Consider the following 24,317-nt stretch of genomic DNA (forward strand, 5'->3'; position numbering starts at 1 on the left):
TTGAGTGGCTGACAGATCTACGCAAACACTGAGATTTTGCCAAGGCAGGGTTAAGTGGCTGACAGATCTACGCGAACACTGAGATTTTGCCAAGGCAGGGTTAAGTGGCTGACAGATCTACGCGAACACTGAGATTTTGCCAAGGCAGAGTTGAGTGGCTGACAGATCTACGCGAACACTGAGATTTTGCCAAGGCAGAGTTGAGTGGCTGACAGATCTACGCGAACACTGAGATTTTGCCAAGGCAGAGTTGAGTGGCTGACAGATCTACGTGAACAGCGGTGGACTCGTAAATTCTGGCCTAATGGCAATCGTCAAATGTCATGACACTTTGTGGTGTTTTGTGTAACAGATGTCTCTTTCCATTCACCACGTTGTTTGGAGGCTGGAAATATGTTGTGAGTGGAGGAAGGTGCGCCTAGGGAGCCTAGTGAAGGAGTTCTTTGACGTGACTACTTTGACAATCAGATGAAAACATCAGGATCGATTTTTGTTGTGGCAAAAACAGGTAATACTTTTTAAAAGTTAAATGACAAGCATTTACGACTAGGTCCACAGAGGTGCTATTGAATGAAAAGGGATTCTGTATGTAATTCTATGATTGGGCGCAAGCACATATAGGAGGTCCCGAACCGGGAAGAAATGAATTCTACCTTCACCCCTGTGCATAACCCAGTGTGATGATCAGTCCAGTAAAATCATGTTAAACAGTAAACCTTGCCGTGTGCTGACTGATTAAACCCAGACAGACAGAGCGAGAGACACGGTGGAAGAACCACACCTGTGTGCACGTAGTATCCTCTTCACGATTGCGTCACCGATGCCATTGTGCACGTTCTTCCCATCAGCACAGCTGATGAAGAACTGGTTCTGAGAGCAGAGAGGGGGACATTTGAGAATTTATACCACAACCCATCCATTCAATTGGACTTGATAGGACCATGTGGACTGTGAAGGCATAGGGGACTGCCGTTATCGCAACCTTGAGCTCCAAGTTGACTTTATTACAGAGATACAGTCACAAGACAGCATGGGGGAGGCCAGGGCACTGAATACCATCTTGCATTACAAAAAACAACCTTGTCTCCTGGTTGATTTCTATGCTTTTACAGCAATCAAACAGATCGATATGGCATAGAATTAGCATGGGTTTGACTCTGGTAAATTGGTGCAATGAGTCTGGTAAGAGTTGAGTCAGAGTCTGATTAAATAATGTATGTAGTGTGCTGGTAGCAGAGTTACCTCGATGTAGATGTAGTGTTCGCTGTTATCGATGGTATGGATGTAGGCATTGAGGATAGAGTTGTCACAAGTTCCGGCGGACCAGCGATCCACAGAACGCAACACCTGAGAGACAGAAGAAAATGAAAATCAATATACAATTGATCATCAAAAAAAGGAGAATTGAGAGACATTTCTGTGAGCTTGTATGTGTCCGAGAGGGATTGTTCACTCTTATGTGTGAGCATGTGTACCTGCACGGAGGCCTTCCCAGAGCCAGGCACAGTGAATGGCAGTGCATCAGCAGTACTGTGAGACTTGGGAAGAAGGCATGGGAAAAACGTGCTTCTAATGTTCTTGTACTTAAAGATCTGTAGGCAGACAAAACAAAGATAAGAGCCAGATGTCTCTATCACATAACCCTAGTTGTGTCTAGGGTTGTCCTTTGGAACCTAGTTTAGAAGTAGTGTATGTACATCCAAGTAAAGCCATGAAAGAAAGATCCTTAGGAACCTCTCATTTGACCTCTGACCTTGGCAAAGTTCCAGCGCTGGATGAAGTGGCGGGCCACGTCCCTGGCAGCTTTGCCATGGAGGGCAGCAGACAGGTCACGCCACGGCATACGGGGCACCTCAGTGCGGTCAATGTTGTCTGAGAAAACAAAACACATTCAAATGAAGGATTATCCCTCCGGTGTGTGTGTGTGTGTGTTAGTAAGTTACAAAGAGAGTGGTAGTGGGTGTTGTGTGTATGCTGCACCTTCAAATGGGCGGTCCAGTTGGACCCAGTCTCTCTTGATGAAGTTGCTGTAGTCCTTGCCAAGCCACAGCTGGGTGTTGTTCTTCAGATCCTCAGCATTGACCTCTTCCGGCTCTGGAGGCTTTGGATCCTGGGCTGAGTTTGACCCATCCACTTGGTCACCTGAATCAGCTGCCTAGGAGGCAGAATAGGACAGTCTGGCAATGAAGTCACTGCTTAACACCAGGTAACAATATGAACTATGGATTATCAGAACACAGGAGAAAGAAAAATATTAATCTTGCCTTTGTCTTGAGATGTATCACCTCTGGCTCAGAAATTGGAGCCTTTGGCACTTCTTCAGAGATGTGATTGGCTGTCTCTGTGGGAACTATATCAGTCAACCGGTACTGGCTGTCGTCCCATCTCCCAAAGGCCAGGTCCAAGCCTCCAACGAAGGCCACTGATTGGTCGATGGCCACCATCTTCTCATGATGGGCCCAGAAAAATACCACAGCGGACATGTGGTTGGGGTGTCGCATCACCTGTTGGAGAGACAGTGAAGCTAAGGACACAAATCTAATGACGTTTTTTGAATTTTAAATAATGACACAGTATAACACCAGCAATGAAAGCATGATGATGTTATGTGGGTTGGTTTATGAGGTGTAAAGCACCACCAGATTGCAGAGCAGAGATTAGTGTCTGACAGACCTTGATGTTGGGGTGCATGTCCATCAGTGTCTTCTTGCTGTGGCCACTGTTTATACCCAGTGCCATCTCCACCTCCTTGTACAGAAGCACACACACTTTGACACCTTGTTCCTGCACAGAGAAAAGAAAGGATAGATATACACAAAAGGTGGGAAGGAGGAAAGGACCCAGCTAGAATATTTGGTACCTTGGATGTTGCGGGAAAGTATGTTTTTGGTTTCAAAATTGGTTGTGGGAACGAAGCCCAGTAAAACGGAATGTTTAAAAAAATATATTCTGAGGACAGAAGTGAAAATTTAAACTGTTCTGGGATTGTTTATTTTTAAGTTGCAGGTAGGTGTGCAGAAAGCTTTACTCAAGTTCATTGAACGTTTTATTAACGTTCTGAGATCTGAAAATATAGGTTATTTGAAGGTAATTAAATAACATTCTGAGAATATTCTCTAAATGCTGTGAAAGTTGTTATGGTTATTATTGACTCTAAGAACTACATTTTTAGGTTATTTAGAAGTTTTTGAATAACTTTCACTGAATGTTTCAATAAGACTTAATAACACTGCTAGCTTACTTTGGGTTAACTTTTTTTCTAAAATGTTCTCTGAATGTTACTAAAGTTCTCGTGTTTTTTTGGAAAGTTTTCTTCATGTTCAGTTAACGAAATGTAGAGCTTATTGAGATTAATGGGTACAATACATTTTTCGGAAGATTTCCAGAATATTGCCAAGAACCTGCATCAGAGAACCAACCATACATTCTTTGAATGTTCTGGGAACATCCCTTAAGTCACAATTTATTTTAGAACATTCCCAGAATGTGGTAAAAATATGACATAAAAGAGAACCGCATGGGAACTTGTGGTGGAATGATCTGTTAAGTACTGAAATTCCCACAGAAGAACATTGTTTATTGACATTCTCTGAACTATTTGAGAACACACCCAATGTCAAACCATTTGGAGAAAGTCCCTAGAACATTAACAAATTAAATTAAACGTAGCCATGTTTGACATTTCAGAAAACATATACTGTTAAATGAAATACCAAGTAAATGTGTTTTTTTTTGTGAAGTTCCTTAAAATGTGCTGAGAATGTTCCAAAGTCAAGCAATTATCCTGCACCATTCCTATAAAGTTCAGGAAGGATGTATGCAAAATAACCAATAGGATAACTACACTCTCAGCAAGCTCTAAGAAACAAATGGTTCTGAGAACATTATGTGCTGGCTGGGAAGAGATTCATCTTCAGTGCTTTCAGAGGAGAGGAGGGATGAGGACAGGTATAAGGGAGACTATAGACATACAGTGGGGAGAACAGGTATTTGATAACCTGCAAAATCGGCAGTGCTTCCTACTTACAAAGCATGTAGAGGTCTGTAATTTTTCTCATAGGTACACTTCAAATGTGAGAGACGGAATCCAAAACAAAAATCCAGAAAATCACATTGTATGATTTTTAAGTAATTAATTTGCAGGTCATTGACCAGGTCCTGCCATGTAGTTCTGGGCTGATCCCTCACCTTCCTCAACTTCTTCCATTTTCTAATAATTGCACCAACAGTTGTTGCCTTCTCACCAAGCTGCTTGCCTATTGTCCTGTAGCCCATCCCAGCCTTGTGCAGGTCTACAATTTTATCCCTGATGTCCTTACACAGCTGTCTGGTCTTGGCCATTGTGGAGAGGTTGGAGTCTGTTTGATTGAGTGTGTGGACAGGTGTCTTTTATACAGGTAACGAGTTCAAACAGGTGCAGTTAATATAGGTAATGAGTAGAGAACAGAAAGGCTTCTTAAAGAAAAACTAACAGGACTGTGAGAGCTGGAATTCTCACTGGTTGGTAGGTGATCAAATACTTATGTCATGCAATAAAATGCAAATGAATTACTTAAAAATCATACAATGTGATTTTCTGGATTTTTGTTTTAGATTCCGTCTCTCACAGTTGAAGTGTACCTATGAGACAAATTACAGACCTCTACATGCTTTGTAAGTAGGAAAACCTGCAAAATCGGCAGTGTATCAAATACTTGTTCTCCCCACTGTATGTTGTCAGGAGAAAGGTGGGAAGTAGATTCGTACTGCTTTGCGTTTGAGGATCTGGTCCAGACGCCAGTATGTTCCTGTAGCTGGCCTCTTCAGGAAAACCTCTGGACTGAGCCTTGGAGGGAAATAAATATTCACCATGCAATATTAATAATGAACATATTTACACTGTGTCCTGCTGTTTACAGACTAATTAGAAACAAACCTAATAAATGTTGGAAAAAGTGGTCTCCGTTGTTATTGAGAGAGCGAAATCAAACATTTGTTTTGTTTGCTGTATGCTGTAATTTAGCTAACGGCAGGGCAGAGCCATGTATACAGTATACCATATAGGGCTCTGGATAACCTCTCTCTGTAATTACGGAGAGCACTGTGCTTACTGTACATGAAATTTGGAACACAGAGTATTCCTACTAGCCATCAAGATATAGTGTATAATAATATAACGTTCTATTCTATTTCGATTGTGCTAGCTCTGCTCCTCACCACCAGTCTGTGATGAAGATCTCCTCCTTGGCCTGCTCCAGAGCATCAGCCAGGTCTGCAAAGTAGCCACTGCCATTTACATACCTTTAATACAACCAATTCATAAACAGAGACATTACATTCAAGTTAAGGGAGCACAAAGCTATGGATGTATACAGTATGTACAAATACCACATCATCATCCAATGTGAAGCAATGCACACACACACACACACACACACACACACACACACACACACACACACACACACACACACACACACACACACACACACACACACACACACACACACACCATTTAGTGAGTGTGTTCTCCCGTGGCGGGGCAAAGCCCCCAAAGCGTTGGACCTGGAGGAATTCACAAGGCTCAGCCAGCCTATTGATCTCATGGCTCCACCAGTGAGCCTGTCTGTAGCTGTTACACTTGATGACCAGATTCCTAAAACACACACACAACGCTCATGTAAGAACACACATACACATATGAGGCAACACAGCGAGGCAATAGGGGAGAGTGGGATATGTTGAACCAAATCATTATTGAGCCACCCTAATTGTTTCTAGAAAACCATACACAAAATTAATCATGTGGCCAAATATTTAGGAAGAGTTCATCATTTCATAGTGTCTGAAGTACGAAGCCATATGGGGAAAGTGGTAAGCAAGTTAGGTCCAAAAAATGGATTTTCACAAAGTCAAATTAATTTATTGTGTTATAGGTTTCATGATGCTTGTATCTAAACCAAAGTATATAGTTTAAATAATGTTTTATACATCAGTTGAGACTATAAGCTAAAATATGAGATCCTAAACATAGCATGAAAGTGTATCCTTGTAGCTGTGTGGGCTAATATAGTCAACATATTTGCTTTGGGGTAAGTTATGCCAATGGCCATGGGATAAATTGAGCCAATCTCCACCATACCCCATACATATTATCATCACATTTAGTCAGTTTCGTGCATAATATGCATGGTATTTTTGCAATGTGTCCTGTATGAACTCAAGATGCATATTTTATTGTTACATAGCAGACATCTTCATGCCCCCTGTATACACACATAAAACAAGCAGGGGTCTGGCCCCCCTTGAGATTCTGATCAGGCCCTACACCCAAATAAGGGCACTGCGTTCATCCACCTCTGGCCTGCTCGCCTCCCTACCACTGAGGAAGTACAGTTCCCGCTCAGCCCAGTCAAAACTGTTCGCTGCTCTGGCTCCCCAATGGTGGAACAAACTCCCTCACGACGCCAGGACAGCGGAGTCAATCACCACCTTCCGGAGACACCTGAAACCCCACCTCTTTAAGGAATACCTAGGATAGGATAAAGTAATCCTTCTCACCCCCCCCCCCCTTAAAATATTTAGATGCACTATTGTAAAGTGGTTGTTCCACTGGATGTCATAAGGTGAATGCACCAATTTGTAAGTCGCTCTGGATAAGAGCGTCTGCTAAATGACTTAAATGTAAATGTAAAATTCTGTAGAGAGAAGCGAAGGAAGAAGTGAGAAAGGAAGAAGTCCATTTGAGCAGCAGCAAGGGATGAAAACAATAGACTGAATGACACTGAAGACGTTCAATGACAAAAACCAAAATGAACATGTCCCTGTGCGAATGAGGCTATGATAGAGTAGCAGAGGCACACAAGGTCTTTTCTGACGACATGGAGTCTGAGCTTCCTAAACATATCAAGAATCTTGCGGGCCAGTTTCATGGGCTTTGTAGCCTCAAATGCAGAGAACTTGCCTACTAATTGGCACATTGAAACATCCCTGTCCCAGACAACTGGTCAAGAAATGGAAGGTTAAGTGATATTGAACAGAAAGATCTATATCTGAATGTAGGCATACATTTAAGATATACAATACACCACATTAATTAATTAAACGTTGACCTATCAGCACCATTACCCACTGTCACAGGACACCATCAACCACTTTACCCCAAGATGACTCAACTTACCCTGTCCCATTCTCACCTTACCCCAAGTTGTGCCAAGAGACCACTTTTTTTGGACAAGCTATGTTTTCAAAACTGTTATGTTTATATGAATTCAGATTTTTTCCAGGGATACACAACATCCTGAAATATATGTAGATATCTTTGTGAGAAATAATACTGTATGTGACACGTTCCAGGAATCTATGTGTATGTTGCACGTCACTACTACACAGGAGAGGCATTTTAACGTTTATTTACATTTTTTTTCATCAAAATAAGTTCTGGGGGAGAAATGCCTTCTTGAACATGCGGACTGTCATTTGCCTTAATAACAAACGTGTATGCCATCTGTAAATAAATCAAATTAAAATAAGAAATTACAAGCCTAGTTGGTTTAACAACGAAAAAAGACAGGAACCTTCCTGCTAGCCATGATTGGCTGAGATAATGGATGGGCTGGACATGAGTTCGGATTGGTCTGCCATGTATTATTCTTCTGTTTAGAGCACGAGTTGCTCATTATGTGTAGATAATACTTTCTACCAAGGATTTTTTTTAAAGATATCATGAAGAACTGAAAAACTGTTGCTACTGCTCAGTGGGAAGAAGTTGTGATGGACTACCATTTGCATTGCTAGTAATAGCCTAATGTTAGCTAGTTAGCTAACATTGAACCTAGTTGGTTAGCTTAAGCTACCTGCAGATTCATGCATGAGACATGGTAGTATGGGTTGGGATTAAGTGTCTTAACAAAAGACTCCACTATGCAAAGTAATCATTTCACTGTACCGTTCACACCTTCAGTATCCTGTGCATGTGACAAATAAACTTAGATTTTATTTAATTTAGTGTGTGTTTACCAGAGATGGTAACGAGAAGAACAACATGACCTGAACCAAAGTCAGAATAGGATATAGGCCAAGGACTAGATAAAGTATATTTGTACCACTTGTATCACTTTCAGTCTTAATCGTTGGTTGTTAACTACAATACCTTACTCACTCTGTTAAGTACATGGCCTCACACGTGAATCCTTAAGATGGGCGGGGCTAAGGCTTATATGGGTGATAACGATGCTGAATGGGTGAAGAAAAATAAGAGCTCTCCAGTTGGTGTAACAACATTTTCTCAAAAGTAGTGTTACAAGTTTATCAACTTTCAAAGCAGAATTACTTTCACATTGTTCCTCTACTGCAGTGTATGATATACAATGTTCTATCTCTGAGTCTCTACTTTTATCCAATGTAAAAAACATAAATTCAAATTTTGCTACATAGGACCAAATCAAGGAGGTGGGTCACATACTGTATTCCCCTTGACACAGTGATGCCGAATGTAAAAAAAAATCTCAATTTACCACACTCTCCTCTTCCTTCCTGCCTGCACGAATACACACACAGCTAGGGATTGACTCATAAATAAACAATTAGGTATACAAATGTGTACTTCACAAGTGTGATCTGTATTTGAGTGTACACTTTATGGGTGTGTCTGCCTACAAATAGATAACATTTTGGACACCACTGTGGACTTACCTGGTGAAGTTCTGAATACAGACCCCATACTTGGTATCAGTGTATGCACGGCCCACTTGAACTTTGAACTCTGGGTCAAAGACCAGTACAAAGCAGACGACCCCATTTTCCCGGTTCATATAGAGCAGGAAGGAATCCTTGACCACCAGCCAGCGCTTTGACCAGCGGAAGCAGAACTGGTGATGACCAATACAGTTCAGCCCCTGGATACGATGACCTCCTGACCTTTTGAAGATGGAACCCTCCCTGAAATACAATGACATCACTAACATTGCTCACACGGACAGAGAATTAGTCACATTAAAATATACTGAATCACACTCACTCTCACTTTCTCGTATACCATCACACACTCATAGACTATTAATATTGCTTACAGGCCTTTGGGTCCAAGCTCACTGACAAAAGAGAGAGCACTGACATCAAGGAATTCCAGCTGGAATCAGAACAAGACAGACAGTGATGACAGCTCATCCTGACACTGAATGAAAATTGGTGTGTGTGTGTGTGTCATCTTCACTCACCATGCCGTGGAAGTTCTTACAAAATGAATTCTCCAGAAGGCCATTTAGATATTCTTCAAGGTATTTCTACAACAGAGAAATCAGAAATCAAGACTGATAGCCTACTAGCCCGCAGGGGGTTCTGAGAAGAAAAAAAAGTATATATATACAGTATATACATACAGTTGAAGTCGGAAGTTTTACATACACCTTAGCCAAATACATATAACTCAGTGTTTCACAAATCCTGACATTTAATCCTTGTAAAAATGCCCTTTCTTAGGTCAGTTAGGATCACCACTTTATTTTAAGAATGTAAAATGTCAGAAAAATAGTAGAGAGAATGATTTATTTCAGCTGTTATTTCTTTCATCACATTCCCAGTGGGTCAGAAGTTTACATACACTCAATTAGTATTTGGTAACATTGCCTTTACATTGTTTAACTTGGGTCAAACATTTCGGGTAGCCTTCCACAAGCTTCCCACAATAAATTGGGTGAATTCTGGCCCATTCCTCCTGACAGAGCTGATGTAACGAAGTCAGGTTTATAGGCCTCCTTTGCTGGCACACGCTTTTTCAGTTCTGCCCACATATTTTCTATAGGATTGAGGTCAGGGCTTTGTGATGGCAACTCCAATACCTTGACTTTGTTGTCCTTAAGCCATTTTGCCACAACTTTGGAAGTGTGCTTGGGGTCATTGTCCATTTGGAAGACCCATTTGCGACCAAGCTTTAACTTCCTGACTGATGTCTTGAGATGTTGCTTCAATATATTCACATACATTTCCTCCCTCATGATGCCATCTATTTTGTGAAGTGCACCAGTCCCTCCTGCAGCAAAGCACCCCCACAACACGATGCTGCTACCCTCGTGCTTGCCGGTTTGGATGGTGTTCTTCGGCTTGCAAGCCTCCCCCTTTTTCCCCCAAACATAATGATGATCATTATGGCTAAACAGTTCTATTTTTGTTTCATCCGACCAGAGGACATTTCTACAAAAAGTATGATCTTTGTCCCCATGTGCAGTTGCAAACCGTAGTCAGGCTTTTTATTATGGCGGTTTTGGAGCAGTGGCTTCTTCCTTGCTGAGCGGCCTTTCAGGTTATGTCGATATAGGACTCGTTCTACTGTGGATATAGATACTTTTGTACCTGTTTCCTCCAGCATCTTCACAAGGTCCTTTGCTGTTGTTCTGGGATTGATTTGCATTTTTCGCACCAAAGTACGTTCATCTCTAGGAGACAGAACGCTTCTCCTTCCTGACTGGTATGACGTCTGCGTGGTCCCATGGTGTTTATACTTGTGTACTATTGTTTGTACAGATGAACGTGGTACCTTCAGGCGTTTGGAAATTGCTCCCAAGGATGAACCAGACTTGTGGAGGTCTGCAATTTTTTTTCTGAGGTCTTGGCTGATTTCTTTAGATTTTCCCATGATGTCATGCAGAAGCACTGAGTTTGAAGGTAGGTCTTGAAATACATCCACAGATACACCTCCAATTGACTCAAATGATGTCAATTAGCCTATCAGAAGCTTCTAAAGCCATGACATAATTTTCTGGAATTTTCCAAGCTGTTTAAAAGGCACAGTCAACTTAGTGTATGTAAACTTCTGACCCACTGGAATTGTGATACAGTGAATGATAAGTGAAATAATCTGTCTGTCAACAATTGTTAGAAAAATTACTTGAGTCATGCACAAAGTAGATGTCCCAACCGACTTGCCAAAACTATAGTTTGTTAACAAGAAATTTGGGGAGTGGTTGAAAAATGAGTTTTAATGACGAAGTCAAGGATCGGTAGGATGGTCAGTTGTGCGAGGGTATGTTTGGCAGCATGAGTGAGGCTTTGTTGTGAAATAGGAAGCCGATTCTAGATTTCATTTTGGATTGGAGATGCTTAAGTTCTTATGGCTGCAGGTGCAGTATTGAGTAGCGTGGATGAAAGGTGCCCAGAGGTGCCCAGAGTAAATGGCCTGCTCCTCAATCCCAGTTGCTAATATATGCATAGCATTAGTACATTCAGAATGAAAACACTCTGAAGTTTCTAAAACTGTTTGAATGATGTCTGTGAGTATAACAGAACTCATATGGCAGGCAAAAACCTGAGAAAATGTTTGTAGTTTTTGAACTCAGCCCTATCGAATACACAGTGGGATATGGTTCAAGTTGCACTTCCTGGGGCTTCCACTAGATGTCAACAGTCTTTTGAAACTTGAACAAGGCTTCTACTGTGCTGTGGGGCCGGATGAGAGCTCTTTGAGTCAGTGGTCTCGCAGAGAGCCAGGTCCTGGTCACGTGCATTTCACATGAGAGCGACCTGCGTTCCATGGCTTTTCTACAGACAATGGAATTCTCCGGTTGGAACGGTATTGAACTACACGAGCGTTTGGATTTGTGTACTAAACGCCCTAACAAAAGTAGCTACTTGGACATAAATAATGGACATTGTCGAACAAATCAAACATTTATTGTGGAACTAGGATGCATGGGAGTGCATTCTGATGAAGATCATTAAAGGTAAGGGAATATTTATAATGTTATTTCTGATTTCTGTTGACTCCAACATGGCGGATTAAAACAAAGATTCTGAGCGCCGTTCTCAGATTATTGCATGGTTTGCTTTTTCCCTAAAGTGAAATCGGACACTGTGGTGGGATTAACAACAAGATTTAAAACGGTATAAGATACATGTATGTTTGAGGAATTTTAATTATGAGATTTCTGTTGTTTTGAATTTGGCGCCCTGCACTTTCACTGGCTGTTGTCATATCGATCCCGTTAATGTGAGTCTGGAAGGAGAGTTTACAGTCTAACCAGACGCCTAGGTATTTGTAGTTGTCCATATATTCTAGGTCAGAACCGTCCAGAGTAATTATACTAGTCAGGCGGGAGGGTGCGGGCAGCAATCGGTTGAAGAGCATGCACTTAGTTTTACTAGCATTTAAAAGCAGTTGGAGGCCACGGAAGGAGTGTTGTATGGCGTTGAAGCTCGTTTAGAGGTTTGTTAGCACAGTGTCCAAAGAAGGGCCAAATGTATACAGAATGGTGTCGTCTGCATAGTGGTGAATCAGAGAATCACCAGCAGAAAGAGCTACATCAGATATATACAGAGAAAAGAATCCTGAATCCTGTGGCACCCCCATAGAGACTGCCAGAGGTCCGGACAACAGGCCCTCCGATTTGACACACTGAACTCTGTCTGCAAAATAGTTGGTGAACCAGGCGAGGCAGTCATTAGAAAAACCAAGGCTATTGAGTCTGCCAATAAGAATGCGGTGATTGACAGAGTTGAAAGCCTTGGCCAGGTCGATGAAGACAGCTGCACAGTACTGTCTTTTATCGATGGCGGTTATGATATCGTTTAGGACCTTGAGCGTGGCTGAGGTGCACCCGTGACCAGCTCGGAAACCAGATTGCACAGCGGAGAAGGTACAGTGGGATTCAAAATGGTCTGTGATCTGTTTATTAACTTGGCTTTCGAAGATTTTAGAAAGGTCAGGCAGGATGGATATCGGTCTGTAACAGTTTGGGTCTAGAGTGTCTCCCCCTTTGGAGAGGGGGATGACCGCGGCAGCTATCCAATCTTTGGGGATCTCAGACGATACGAAAGAGGTTGAATTGGCTAGTAAACAACAATTTCGGAAGGTGATTTTAGAACAAGAGGGTGCCGATTGTCTAGCCCCGCTAATTTGTAGGGATCCAGATGTTGCAGTTCTTTCAGAACATCAGCTGTCTGGTTTTGGGCGAAGGAGAAGCAGGAGGGGGAAGGGGGGTTTGGGCAAGTTGCGGCAGGGGTTGCAGAGATGTTGGCCATGGTAGGGGTAGCCAGGTGGAAAGCATGGCCAGTCGTGGAAAAATGCTTATTGAAATGATCGATTATCGTAGATTTGTCGGTGGTGACAGTGTTTCCTAGCCTCAGTGCAGTGGGCAGATGGGAGGAGGTGCTCTTATTCTCCATGGACTTCACAGTGTCCCAAAACTTTTTGGAATTAGTGCTACAGGAAGCACATTTCTGTTTGAAAAAGCTAGCCTTATGTTTCCTAACTGCCTGAGTATATTGGTTCCTGATTTCCCTGAAAATTTGCGTATCGCGGGGGCTATCCGATGCTAATGCAGAACGCCACAGGATGTTTTTGTGCTGTCAAGGGTGGTCAAGTCTGGGGTGAACCAAGGGCTATATCTGTTCTTAGTTCTACATTTTTTGAATGGGGCATGCTTATTTAAGATGGAGAAGAAAGCACTTTTGAAGAGCAACCAGGCACTCTCTACTCACGGGATGAGGTCAATATTCCAGGATACCCGGGCCAGGTCGGTTAGAAATGCCTGCTCGCTGAAGTGTTTTAGGGAGAGTTTGACAGTATTGATGGGTGGCCATTTGACCGCAGACCTAGTACGCACACAGGCAATGAGGCTGTGATCGCTGAGATCCTGGTTGAAGAGGTGTATTTAGAGAGCAGGTTGGTCAGGATGATATCTAAGAGGGTGCCCATGGTTACGGATTTAGGGATGTACCTGGTAGGTTCCTTGATGATTTGTGTGAGATTGAGGGCATCTAGCTTAGATTGTAGGACGGCCGGGGTGTTAAGCATGTCCCAGTTTAGGTCACCTAACAGTACAAACTTACAAACTTATATCATTATTGGTTAACCCATTTTCAACATAGACACACCTTTTATAAGATATGTTCTATTTGTACCTCTATTTGAACATCAGATCTTCAACGTTATATTCACTATCATTATGCCAGGATAATTGATCTACCTACAGCTATCCATTTGGTCTCCCATCCAGGGTTTAACCAATCCCAGTCCTGCTTAGCTATGACATTTGTCACTACTACCAATGTGTTACCAATGTGCTCCAGAATAGTGCAGCTGTCTAAGGCACTGCATCTCAGTGCAAGAGGTGTCACTACAGTCCCTGGTTCGAATCCAGGCTGTATCACATCTGGCTGTGATTGGGAGACCCGTAGGGTGGCGCACAATTGGCCCAGCATCGTCCAGGTTTGCCTGGGGTAGGCAGTCATTGTAAATAAGAATTTGTTCTTAAGTTACTTAGTTATGAAAGGTTAAATAAAGATTATATATTTTTTTAATTATCGGGACAATTATTATTGAGCGATGAGGGCTATGGCGGTCATTACATTTTTTCAGACAGTGATTTTCAAGCAATTAACTGCCGGTCTCATGGTAATTGACCGTTAATTAACATAAACACATTTAGCATCTTCTGGATCCCACGCATAGCCTACAAGCCACTGATGCAGACCTTTGGAACATCTACATTTGACAAAAATTGAATAAATAGATTTAATATAACCTACACCATCACAATAAATCAATTATTTATTTTAGACAGGTCTAAAGAACCACGATATGAAGAAAATGTAGTCTATTTCAGAAGAATTTATGCTAGGCCCTAATCTGACTCTGCCATTGGGCTGTGGGCTACACTAGTTCATTTAGCAGACAAGATTTGTTTAGAATTCCGTGGCATTATTTTATATTGTTTTATAGTATGAAGAATACAATTGAACATAGCTGAAAAAAAAGGAAAGGATATTTTCTCCAAATGATTTCAGGGAGTGCATAGATGCGGCTATTCTGTGTTGAGCATTGTGATAAAAATGTTGGGCTATATGTTTGGATTTTTAATACATTCTAAGGCTGCATGATGCGACTCTAATGATGATTTGAAAAAGATTGCATGAAAGGCATGAGCTCTGCGTTGTTGTTTTTTGCACAGGCTGTACACACGTCATCAGTCTCTCATTCACAATTTCACAAGCACTTGATAATGCCTTGAATTTACCGGCTGCATACCCTTTGCGTGGCCGTAATTCCCCCTAAAAAGAATCCATGCCTTTTGCGGCCAGTGGCCATTGTGCCCTTGGGCTGAATATAATATTTAGAATTCCCTTCTCCCGGCTGCACCTCTCACTCACATGGTTCTCAGTCACGTGATCGGGTCTTTCTCACAGGCTAGAAGTGAAGACAGACATATTGGAGATGCAACTGCACGCATCCTTATCCAATTCTGAGGTGCATTTTGAAGATATTGGAAGAACTGTCCACATTTACTTTTTGGCAGCCAACAAGATGAGTAGGCCTAACGAACAGCAAAAGCACTAGCCTATGTCAATCTACTATCCCCCATAGTACAAAGGTTTACCTCTTCTATTCTGTGCGAGAATTAAATATTCCATAGTCCGACAAAACACCATTATCCAAAGTAACAACAAATGTGATTATGCATATAATGCTTTTATTATAAAGGTGCATTGTTATGTTGAAAATTATCTTCCCCAAACTTGAAACTCACGCGCTGCGTATGCATGCCAGTTAGGCTCTACAGCCGTTGGAACCCGGATTAATATGCTTAAATTTGAAGAAGTCATTTGGTCACTTTAGTTGTGATACAAACTTTACGAAAACATATATTCCAATGTGCTAGGCTACATTAGGTGTGTGACTTATGATTTGAAAAACTCACAAAAAGTGATGATATACAATTTCCAAGTGATAAGCTAATATTGTTACCCATCACACTATTCTTGATTTAATCTTGTCTTTACATATACTCAATAATATATGTGTGAAATGTGTTTTGATTTAGAATGGACCATTATCATGCAGCTATCTCATAACAGGGGCACTGGGGGGAAAAATACATCAGCTACACAATTAAATAGCGAATGAAGGACACTTTTCCAGTGGTTAATTTTCATGCCAGCCAGGTAGACTATACTCCTGTTTTAAAGAGAAGCAAAGTGCTCAATATTAGGAAGGCTGAGAAATAAATATACTAGACCTAGCCTGTAGAAAGCTGAGGGGACCTCCTCTTTTTAATAGAGGCCATCACTCTGTTTTCTCACGCAATTGCATAGCCTATAGAAATGTTTCACAACATGAGCTCTCATGAAGTGTTTGATTACATTTTTTGATTACATTTGCATTGATGTCACAGTGATTAGAGGGGCAATAGACTGCAGAGTACCAGGCAGTTAGCAAGTTTGGTAGGCTACTAATTACCATCAGCAGCATCCGAGCTTGGAGAAGCCTAATTACCGTAAATGGACACATGGAATTTGACTGGCATCATGACTCGTGACCGCCGGTGTGGCGGTAATACGGTCACGGTAACAGTCCTATGAGTGTTCTCTTAATAACTAAATAGATTCCCTGTTGCTATTGACGTCATTCCAAAGGGTCAGTTCAACAGAGAAAAGTAAAATGTAACCATACTTTATAAGTCTAATATCATCAATATTTAGGCCTGTATAGCATTTGCAAAGTCATCACCACTATTGTTTCAATTCAACTCAGGGTTCAACTAAATATAGACAGTACATATAGGCCTAGGGTTTAAAGCATTGGTTATTTTTACATTTTATCTTCAAGTTGTTAATTAATATGTTGGATTCATGTCTCCATCTCAACCAAAAAATCTATGTTAAAGAATAGGACTAAATCAAACAAACTTTAAATAGACTTTAATTAAGGATTGATTTGATTTAGTGCTATTCTTTAACTTTGATTCTTGGAATACAAAATATAAATTATTCATTTGTAGACAAACTGTAATTAAAGCCAGACTTTGTCAGTGGAACAAAAGATACAAACTAATGTAACTGTTTTTATTCAACCTTAAAATGAGTAACACAACCCATGGTCACATTTTGAGATTACTGTATCTATAAATGTATTATGTAATCATAGAAGGTGTGTATTGTGCATGTCCAAGATATCACGCAAAATGTGCAAGTCTGTGGAGATATTCACAATAATGCTATAATAATCTGTCTAGCATCTTGCACTACAGATGTAAGATCACAATTTTTCTGCACAGCAGGAAATGCAAATTTGTAATATATTCATGGTTTAAAAAGGCTTAAAATGTATGTAATTTCCACTTTAAAATGACAGACTTGATTTGCCCTACTGAAAAATGTATCAACCCCTACAAAAAATTCCATTAATTATAATCCACATAATAATTCACATTTCCTGTTGCTGCAAGATTATTTTCCTGCTGTAGCAAACTGGCTCAAATTAAGATCCTACATCTGTATGTACTTTTTATGTAATCTCAACTGCAATCCAGGTCATTTAGTTGTCCTATTATATGAAGCACATTTTATTCCCATTTGAACTTTGTTGTGCTTTTCAACGGTTGAAAGCAAAGTAATAACACATTGGGAATTCAACAAACTTCGGTCTGTCTTGAGTGGGTGCATAAAGGTGGAACTCTCATTGATCAACATCTCAACCAAATATTACCCACATTTCCATGTTGAAATGACATGGTGTGCCCAGTGGAGTGAGCCTTTATGTGAGACTATGTTATGTGTGGGTCTCTGTCTGCGTGTGTACCATGGTGTTTATCAGAGTCTGTCTTTGTGCATACTGTATACAGTTTGGGTGGGTCAATGAATGTAAGAGTGATACCGGTTTACTGGAGGTTTGTCTCATCCTCTCAGTGCCGTGTAGACTTGGCATCTCCTCTGTCATAGCCCTCAGCTGCGCTCTCTGGGCTGCAAATCTAAAAAGAGATATTTGAATATTCTAAAAATGTTCCTTCTTAAACTCACACAGAAATCACAACAGGCCTTCACTCTTATTTGAATTGCATCCCCTCTAAACAAATTACTCTCCACTCAGATAATGGGTTGCTTTGCATGTCTGAGCTTTGATTGGTGCTCTGAGTCTGACCTTCCCAGAGGCAGGAAGTGAGCCATCATCTTGTGCTTGTAGAGGTCACGATGCAGCTCCTGGAAGTGCTTGTATTTCCTCTTGACCGTCCAGGTGAACTTGCCATGGGTCAGCTTCACAGTGTACAGAGAGCACACACTGACCTGACAGAGAATACAGTTCATGTCATACACCTACAGTTGAAGTCAGAAGTTTACATACACTTAGGTTGGAGTCAATAAAACTCATTTTTCAACCACTCCACAAATTTCATGTTAACAAACTATAGTTTTGGCAAGTCGGTTAGGATGTCTACTTTGTGCATGACAAGTAATTTTTCCAACAATTGTTGACAGACAGATTATTTCACTTATCATTCACTGTGTCACAATTCCAGTGGGTCAGAAGTTTACATACGCAAAGTTGACTGTGCCTTTAACAGCTTGGAAAATTCCAGAAAATTATGTCATGGCTTAAGAAGCTTCTGATGGGCTAATTGACATCATTTGAGTCAATTGGAGGTGTACCTGTGGATGTATTTCAAGGCCTACCTTCAAACGTTGTGCCTTTTTGCTTGACATCATGGGAAAATCTAAAGAAATCAGCCAAGACCTCAGAAAAAAAAGTGTGGACCTCCACAAGTCTGGTTCATCCTTGGGAGCAATTTCCAAACGCCTGAAGGTACCACGTTCATCTGAACAAACAACAGTACGCAAGTATAAACACCATGGGACCACGCAGACATCATACCAGTCAGGAAGGAGAAGCGTTCTGTCTCAGAGAGATGAACGTACTTTGGTGCGAAAAATGCAAATCAATTCCAGAACAACAGCAAAGGACCTTCTATATCGACATAACCTGAAAGGCCGCTCAGCAAAGAAGAAGCCACTGCTCCAAAACCGCCATAAAAAGCCTGACTACATTTTGCAACTGCACATGGGGACAAAGATCATACTTTTTTGTAGAAATGTCCTCTGGTCTGATGAAGCAAAAATAGAACTGTTTGGCCATAATGACCAACATGATGTTTGGAGGAAAAAGGGGGAGGCTTGCAAGCCGAAGAACACCATCCCAACCATGAAGCACGGGGGTAGCAGCATCATGTTGTGGGGGTGCTTTGCTGCAGGAGGGACTGGTGCACTTCACAAAATAGATGGCATCATGAGGGAGGAAATGTATGTGAATATATTGAAGCAACATCTCAAGACATCAGTCCTGAAGTTATAGCTTGGTAACAAATGGGTCTCCAAATGGACAATGACCTAAAGCATACTTTCAAAGTTGTGGCAAAATGGCTTAAGGACAACAAAGACAAGGTATTAGAGTGGCCATCACAAAGCCCTGACCTCAATCCTATAGAAAATTTGTGGGCAGAACTGAAAAAGTGTGTGCGAGCAAGGAGGTCTATAAACCTGACTCAGTTACACCAGCTATGTCAGAAGGAATGGGCCAAAATTCACCCAACTTATTGTGGGAAGCTTGTGGAAGGCTACCGTTTGACCCAAGTTAAGCAATGTAAAGGCAATGCAACCAAATACTAATTGAGTGTTTGTAAACTTCTAACCCACTGGGAATGTGATGAAAGAAATAACAGCTGAAATAAATCACTCTCTACTATTATTCTGACATTTCACATTCTAAAAATAAAATGGTGATCCTAACTGACCTTAGACAGGGAATTTTTACTATTATTAAATGCCAGGAATTGTGAAAAACTGAGTTTAAATGTATTTGGCTAAGGTGTAGGTAAACGTCCGACTACAACTGTATATACACATTTACAGTTGACACACACACACACACACACACACACACACACACACACACACACACACACACACACACACACACACACACACACACACACACACACACACACACACACACACACACACACACACACACACACACACACCTTGGAGCGTGTGGTGTATCTCTCAGTGCTGTCCACTCTGCATATGACCTGGGTCCCAGGCAATAATACCGGCACACCTGCCTCTTTTACATCCAGCAGATGATGGACCACCAGGAAGGGACGCTCTTCTTCTGTGTGTGTGTGTGTGGGGGGGGGGGCAATCCATCATCAGAGATTAATAAAACACCACAACTGGAGTCTCTCATCAGTCTGATGTGATGTAAAGGTATTTGTATGGAGGGAATAAAAACATGTATAGGCTATATCAACAACTTATGTCTGTGTTTCCTCACCTCCTTCCTTCATGAGACCATCTAGCTCTTCCTTGCTTAGCTCATAGTTGTCCGTGATGAAGCGCTTTGTCGTTTGGGTCTCCGCCACTCCCCCCTCTGGACTGGAAGGGGTTTTGCAGCATGCTGGTGCTGGACTAGCCATGGTGGTCTATCCCTTTTATCACACAGAAAAGGAGCACTAAATATGAATCACAGTCCATCATCATAATCTTCAAGACATCTAGCTATGGTGTCCAAAATTTTAAAAGCACAGGTGTCTCAACAAAAGTGTTGTTGAAGTTTGACTAAGTTAGGACTGCTACTGCCAAAATATTTCTTCAGAGGCTACACTGTTTGCAAGATTAGTTGGAGTATTGTTTTTTTTTCTCTATGAGAGAGGGGAACAAAAACATGGTTAAATAACAGGCCAATAGTGGGACTCTACAACACTACGACAGAGTCATTTAGACTAATTTCAGGCCTGTGCCAATAAGGCAGAGAACAATTTTTCAGACACGTTATGTAGGAAGTACAGTACCGTAAAGGATACATAAGACAGCTAAGTAATAAATAGTGGGAACATTGATCTATGAACTAGGAGAAACTGGGGCTTCAAGTGTGTCTAAATATAATCCTGGGACCTCTCAAGTGCCTCAGACACCGCAGTAAACCAGACAGTTCACACCAATCACACCACAGCAGCAAGCAGGTGTAGAGGGACTAGTGTCAACAGCTAAATATGATGTGTGCACAATGACATATGGGTGGGTACTGAGGAGCTGAAGAGGGAAGAAACAAGAGATAACAGCTTTAAACAGCAAATACAGAGAGCAATCACCGCAATCATGTGTTGGTGGTGTTTACCTGGTTTATCATCGACAGTGTGATACATAAGAAGGCTGGGACACAATGAGAGAAGAAGGGTGTGTGCAAATGCATGTGGGTTGAGGGATCCGATTGGCTGACAAGATTTGTTTCTTGGGCAACCAGGTTCCAGGTGGAACACAATCCAGAGAGGGGGGTAAGAGAGAGAGCGGGGGGAGAGAGAGAGAGAGAGAGGGGGGAGAGGGGGAGAGAGAGAGACAGGGGGAGGAGAGGGAGAGAGAGAGGGGGAGAGAGAGAGAAAGAAAGAGAGAGAGTGGGGGAGAGAGAAAGAAAGAGAGAGAGCGAGAGAGAGAAAGCATTGGCAAAATGTGCACCACCGTCTCCTACAAGTCTCTTACTATGCAGAGTATCATTTCTAAAGAAAATATGTACTTTTTACCCATATATATTTTCCCTGACACCCAAAAGTACTAGTTACAATTCGAATGCTCAGGCAGGACAGCAAATGGTCCAATTCACACACACCTATCAATATAACACGTTGTCATCCCTACTCCCTCTGATCTGGCAGACTCACTAAACACAAATACTGCAATTGTAAATTACATCTGAGTGTTGGAGTGTGACTATAAATAAATAAAAACAATAACATGTTGGTGTCTGGTTTGCTTAATATAAGGAGTTTGATCTATAGCATTTACTTTTTACTTTTACTCAAGTATGACAAGTTTTGACACTGTACTTAAGTACTGGGTGACTTTCACTTGAGTCATTTTCTATTAAGGTACTGTATCTTTACTTTTACTCAAGTATGACAATTGAGTATTTTTCACACAACTGGTGGCTCCACAATTACTGTAAAACAACCAGTACTCCCATGGAACCAACATCTATGATCAGACAGATATTTGCTTCATTTATTACATCATAATCAACACTTTCTAAAAAGGTTCTATATTCTAGCTAGTTTGTCATTAAAATGACTGACTAGCTAGAAGATTTCCCCGCTTAAGCCATAATTCTTCATAGCACCTTTATAGCCTATGGAAAGTTTTTGTCATAGCCTCCACCCATCCCAGTTTCACCATTGCAGTTACAGAGTTCCAAAACATTCCAGGGAAAAAACTAAAATCTTGGCATGCGAGCGTAGGAGCAGATTTGGCAATGTGAGACAATAATGAAGGGTCCGGTTGAAATGTCGCATAGGCCCTTTGTAGCTGGCCTATTTAAGTGTTGTTTAAAACAATTTCTAAATCACCGTAGTTCCCTTTAAAAAGTTAGAGGGGGTAATTTGGCAGAGGCGTATGCTACTTACTAAAGCGTCACACAGAAAACATCTGAAAGATGATGGTCAAAATCCAAATAATTCCGTATTGTTGAATCAAAAAATCAATGAACTTCTATCGTTTTTCATTCTAGTTCCTCCGTCCTAGTACACTTAACAGTAGTTTTTTTTAAGTAAAAGAGAAGAGGGAGACACGCCCGATACCGTAATCACTCTAAATGATGCACGCGTAAATGTTTCTTCTGGCTGAATGGTATATTCATGCATTATTCATGAAATCATTCACCGAGACTAGATACTACTGTAGAATAATTAGTCATAAAGGAGTTTCAATATGATACAATAGCGCGCGATTAGTTGTCCGCATAAACATTGCATTATTGTATCAACAATGTATACATTTCCTTACACATGACCTATCTATGATCACAGAAAATGTTGCATTGTGGCTGGCATAGGAGACAGCAGCGCTCCAGTTGTAGCCAGGTTGTCGGTGATTGTCAGCACACAACATTCGCCTGCATTGCGATTCTTCTATTAAAGGTCCAATGCAGCCGTTCTTATCTCAATATCAAATTGTTTACTGTGATTGTTTTCTATTAAAATGGTGTAAAAAAAATAATTTAAATACATTTAAAAAACTTCTTAGCAAAGAGCAATTTACCAAGCAATAATTTTTCTCGGACTATCTGGGAGTGGTCTGAGTGGGGAGGGGAAAACTGAAAACTAGCGGGCAGAGAGGTATGACATTTGGAAATCTCTTTCTTATTGGTCTATTAGCAAATGTACCGCTTGGTGATGTCACCAGGCAGGCAAAAACTCTACCCCACCAAAACAGCTCTTTTCAAATAGCTCCTACACTAAAAGTGCATTATCATAATTATTTTTACAATTTTGCAGTATTATTCCAACCTCATAGTGTGGAAATATATATAAAACACAGGGAAATCATGTTTTTGACTGAACTTGGCCTTTAACATTTTGAAGTAACAACTACTTTTAACATAAAATCTTTGGGTGGAGACTGCAAATTAGGGTGAACCAGCAGATATTGTCCAGCCATAGTGCTCACATGATGGTCAGTCATTCAAGGTCAGACGGACTGAGCACACCCTGTACACACAGTGGAAGTAGTAAATAAAATGTGTTCAACCTGAAAATATGTTTTATCTCAGGTTACATTATTTTAATATTGTAAATACAAAAAACATGATCTTAAAGGTCTGTAGCCTATTCTTATGTCACTCAAAAGTTTCATAATTATAGTGGTGTGAAATGTCTCAGACTTGTAGAGCTTACCCCTATAGGCTAGTACTTTCACCGTACACACTACACACACGGATCAGAAACTGTATCCCATTAATATGCCTTAAGAACACCTTCATCTTCATTCCCAAAGGTTTTAATAATACTGAAACAAAAAATGTAAACATTACATTACTTGACAGTAGTAGACAAAATTATTCAATACAGCCTTACTTGCATGTGAGTTGTTGGTAAGGTCAGGGTTTGAATAAATATTTACTTTGCCTTTAATATTAAAACTACCTTCAAACTGTTGTGTTGTGTGGTAGGATGCCATGCTCCATTTAATCCCTGGGAAAGCGGGGTTGTGCTTGGATTCCCATGTGATTGAATCCCTGGGAAAGCGGGGTTGTGCTTGGATTCCCATGTGATTGAATCCCTGGGAAAGCGGGGTTGTGCTTGGATTCAAATCAAATCAAATCAAATCAAATTTATTTATATAGCCCTTCGTACATCAGCTGATATCTCAAAGTGCTGTACAGAAACCCAGCCTAAAACCCCAAACAGCAAACAATGCAGGTGTAAAAGCACGGTGGCTAGGAAAAACTCCCTAGAAAGGCCAAAACCTAGGAAGAAACCTAGAGAGGAACCGGGCTATGTGGGGTGGCCAGTCCTCTTCTGGCTGTGCCGGGTAGAGATTATAACAGAACATGACCAAGATGTTCAAATGTTCATAAATGACCAGCATGGTCAAATAATAATAAGGCAGAACAGTTGAAACTGGAGCAGCAGCACAGTCAGATGGACTGGGGACAGCAAGGAGCCATCATGTCAGGTAGTCCTGGGGCACGGTCCTAGGGCTCAGGTCCTCCGAGAGAGAGAAAGAAAGAGAGAATTAGAGAGCAT

At 41.1% G+C, this 24,317-nt stretch overlaps 1 protein-coding gene across 5 annotated transcripts in view; it reads right to left on the minus strand.

Moving 5' to 3' along the window:
• LOC123999306 (phospholipase D2-like) overlaps positions 1-22,354 on the minus strand; it is a 31,521-nt gene extending 9,167 nt beyond the window's left edge. The window contains exons 1-19 of one of the 5 annotated variants that reach the window (XM_046304924.1): positions 22,197-22,350; positions 20,921-20,955; positions 20,078-20,231; positions 19,785-19,915; positions 17,891-18,033; positions 17,627-17,720; positions 9,198-9,263; positions 9,051-9,109; positions 8,674-8,919; positions 5,492-5,635; positions 5,197-5,280; positions 4,747-4,825; positions 2,674-2,784; positions 2,286-2,504; positions 1,981-2,155; positions 1,754-1,872; positions 1,476-1,592; positions 1,243-1,347; positions 782-870 (exon numbers count right to left, since the gene is read on the minus strand). In XM_046304924.1, coding sequence (XP_046160880.1) covers positions 782-870; positions 1,243-1,347; positions 1,476-1,592; positions 1,754-1,872; positions 1,981-2,155; positions 2,286-2,504; positions 2,674-2,784; positions 4,747-4,825; positions 5,197-5,280; positions 5,492-5,635; positions 8,674-8,919; positions 9,051-9,109; positions 9,198-9,263; positions 17,627-17,720; positions 17,891-18,033; positions 19,785-19,915; positions 20,078-20,219 — 2,123 coding nt within the window. In that variant the 5' untranslated portion in view covers positions 20,220-20,231; positions 20,921-20,955; positions 22,197-22,350. The other 4 variants (XM_046304922.1, XM_046304923.1, XM_046304925.1 and 1 more) reach the window with 4 other exon arrangements.
• Between the last annotated feature and the right edge of the window lie 1,963 nt (positions 22,355-24,317).

Source organism: Oncorhynchus gorbuscha, linkage group LG16 (assembly GCF_021184085.1).
Source record: "Oncorhynchus gorbuscha isolate QuinsamMale2020 ecotype Even-year linkage group LG16, OgorEven_v1.0, whole genome shotgun sequence".
Taxonomy (NCBI): Eukaryota; Metazoa; Chordata; class Actinopteri; order Salmoniformes; family Salmonidae; genus Oncorhynchus; species Oncorhynchus gorbuscha.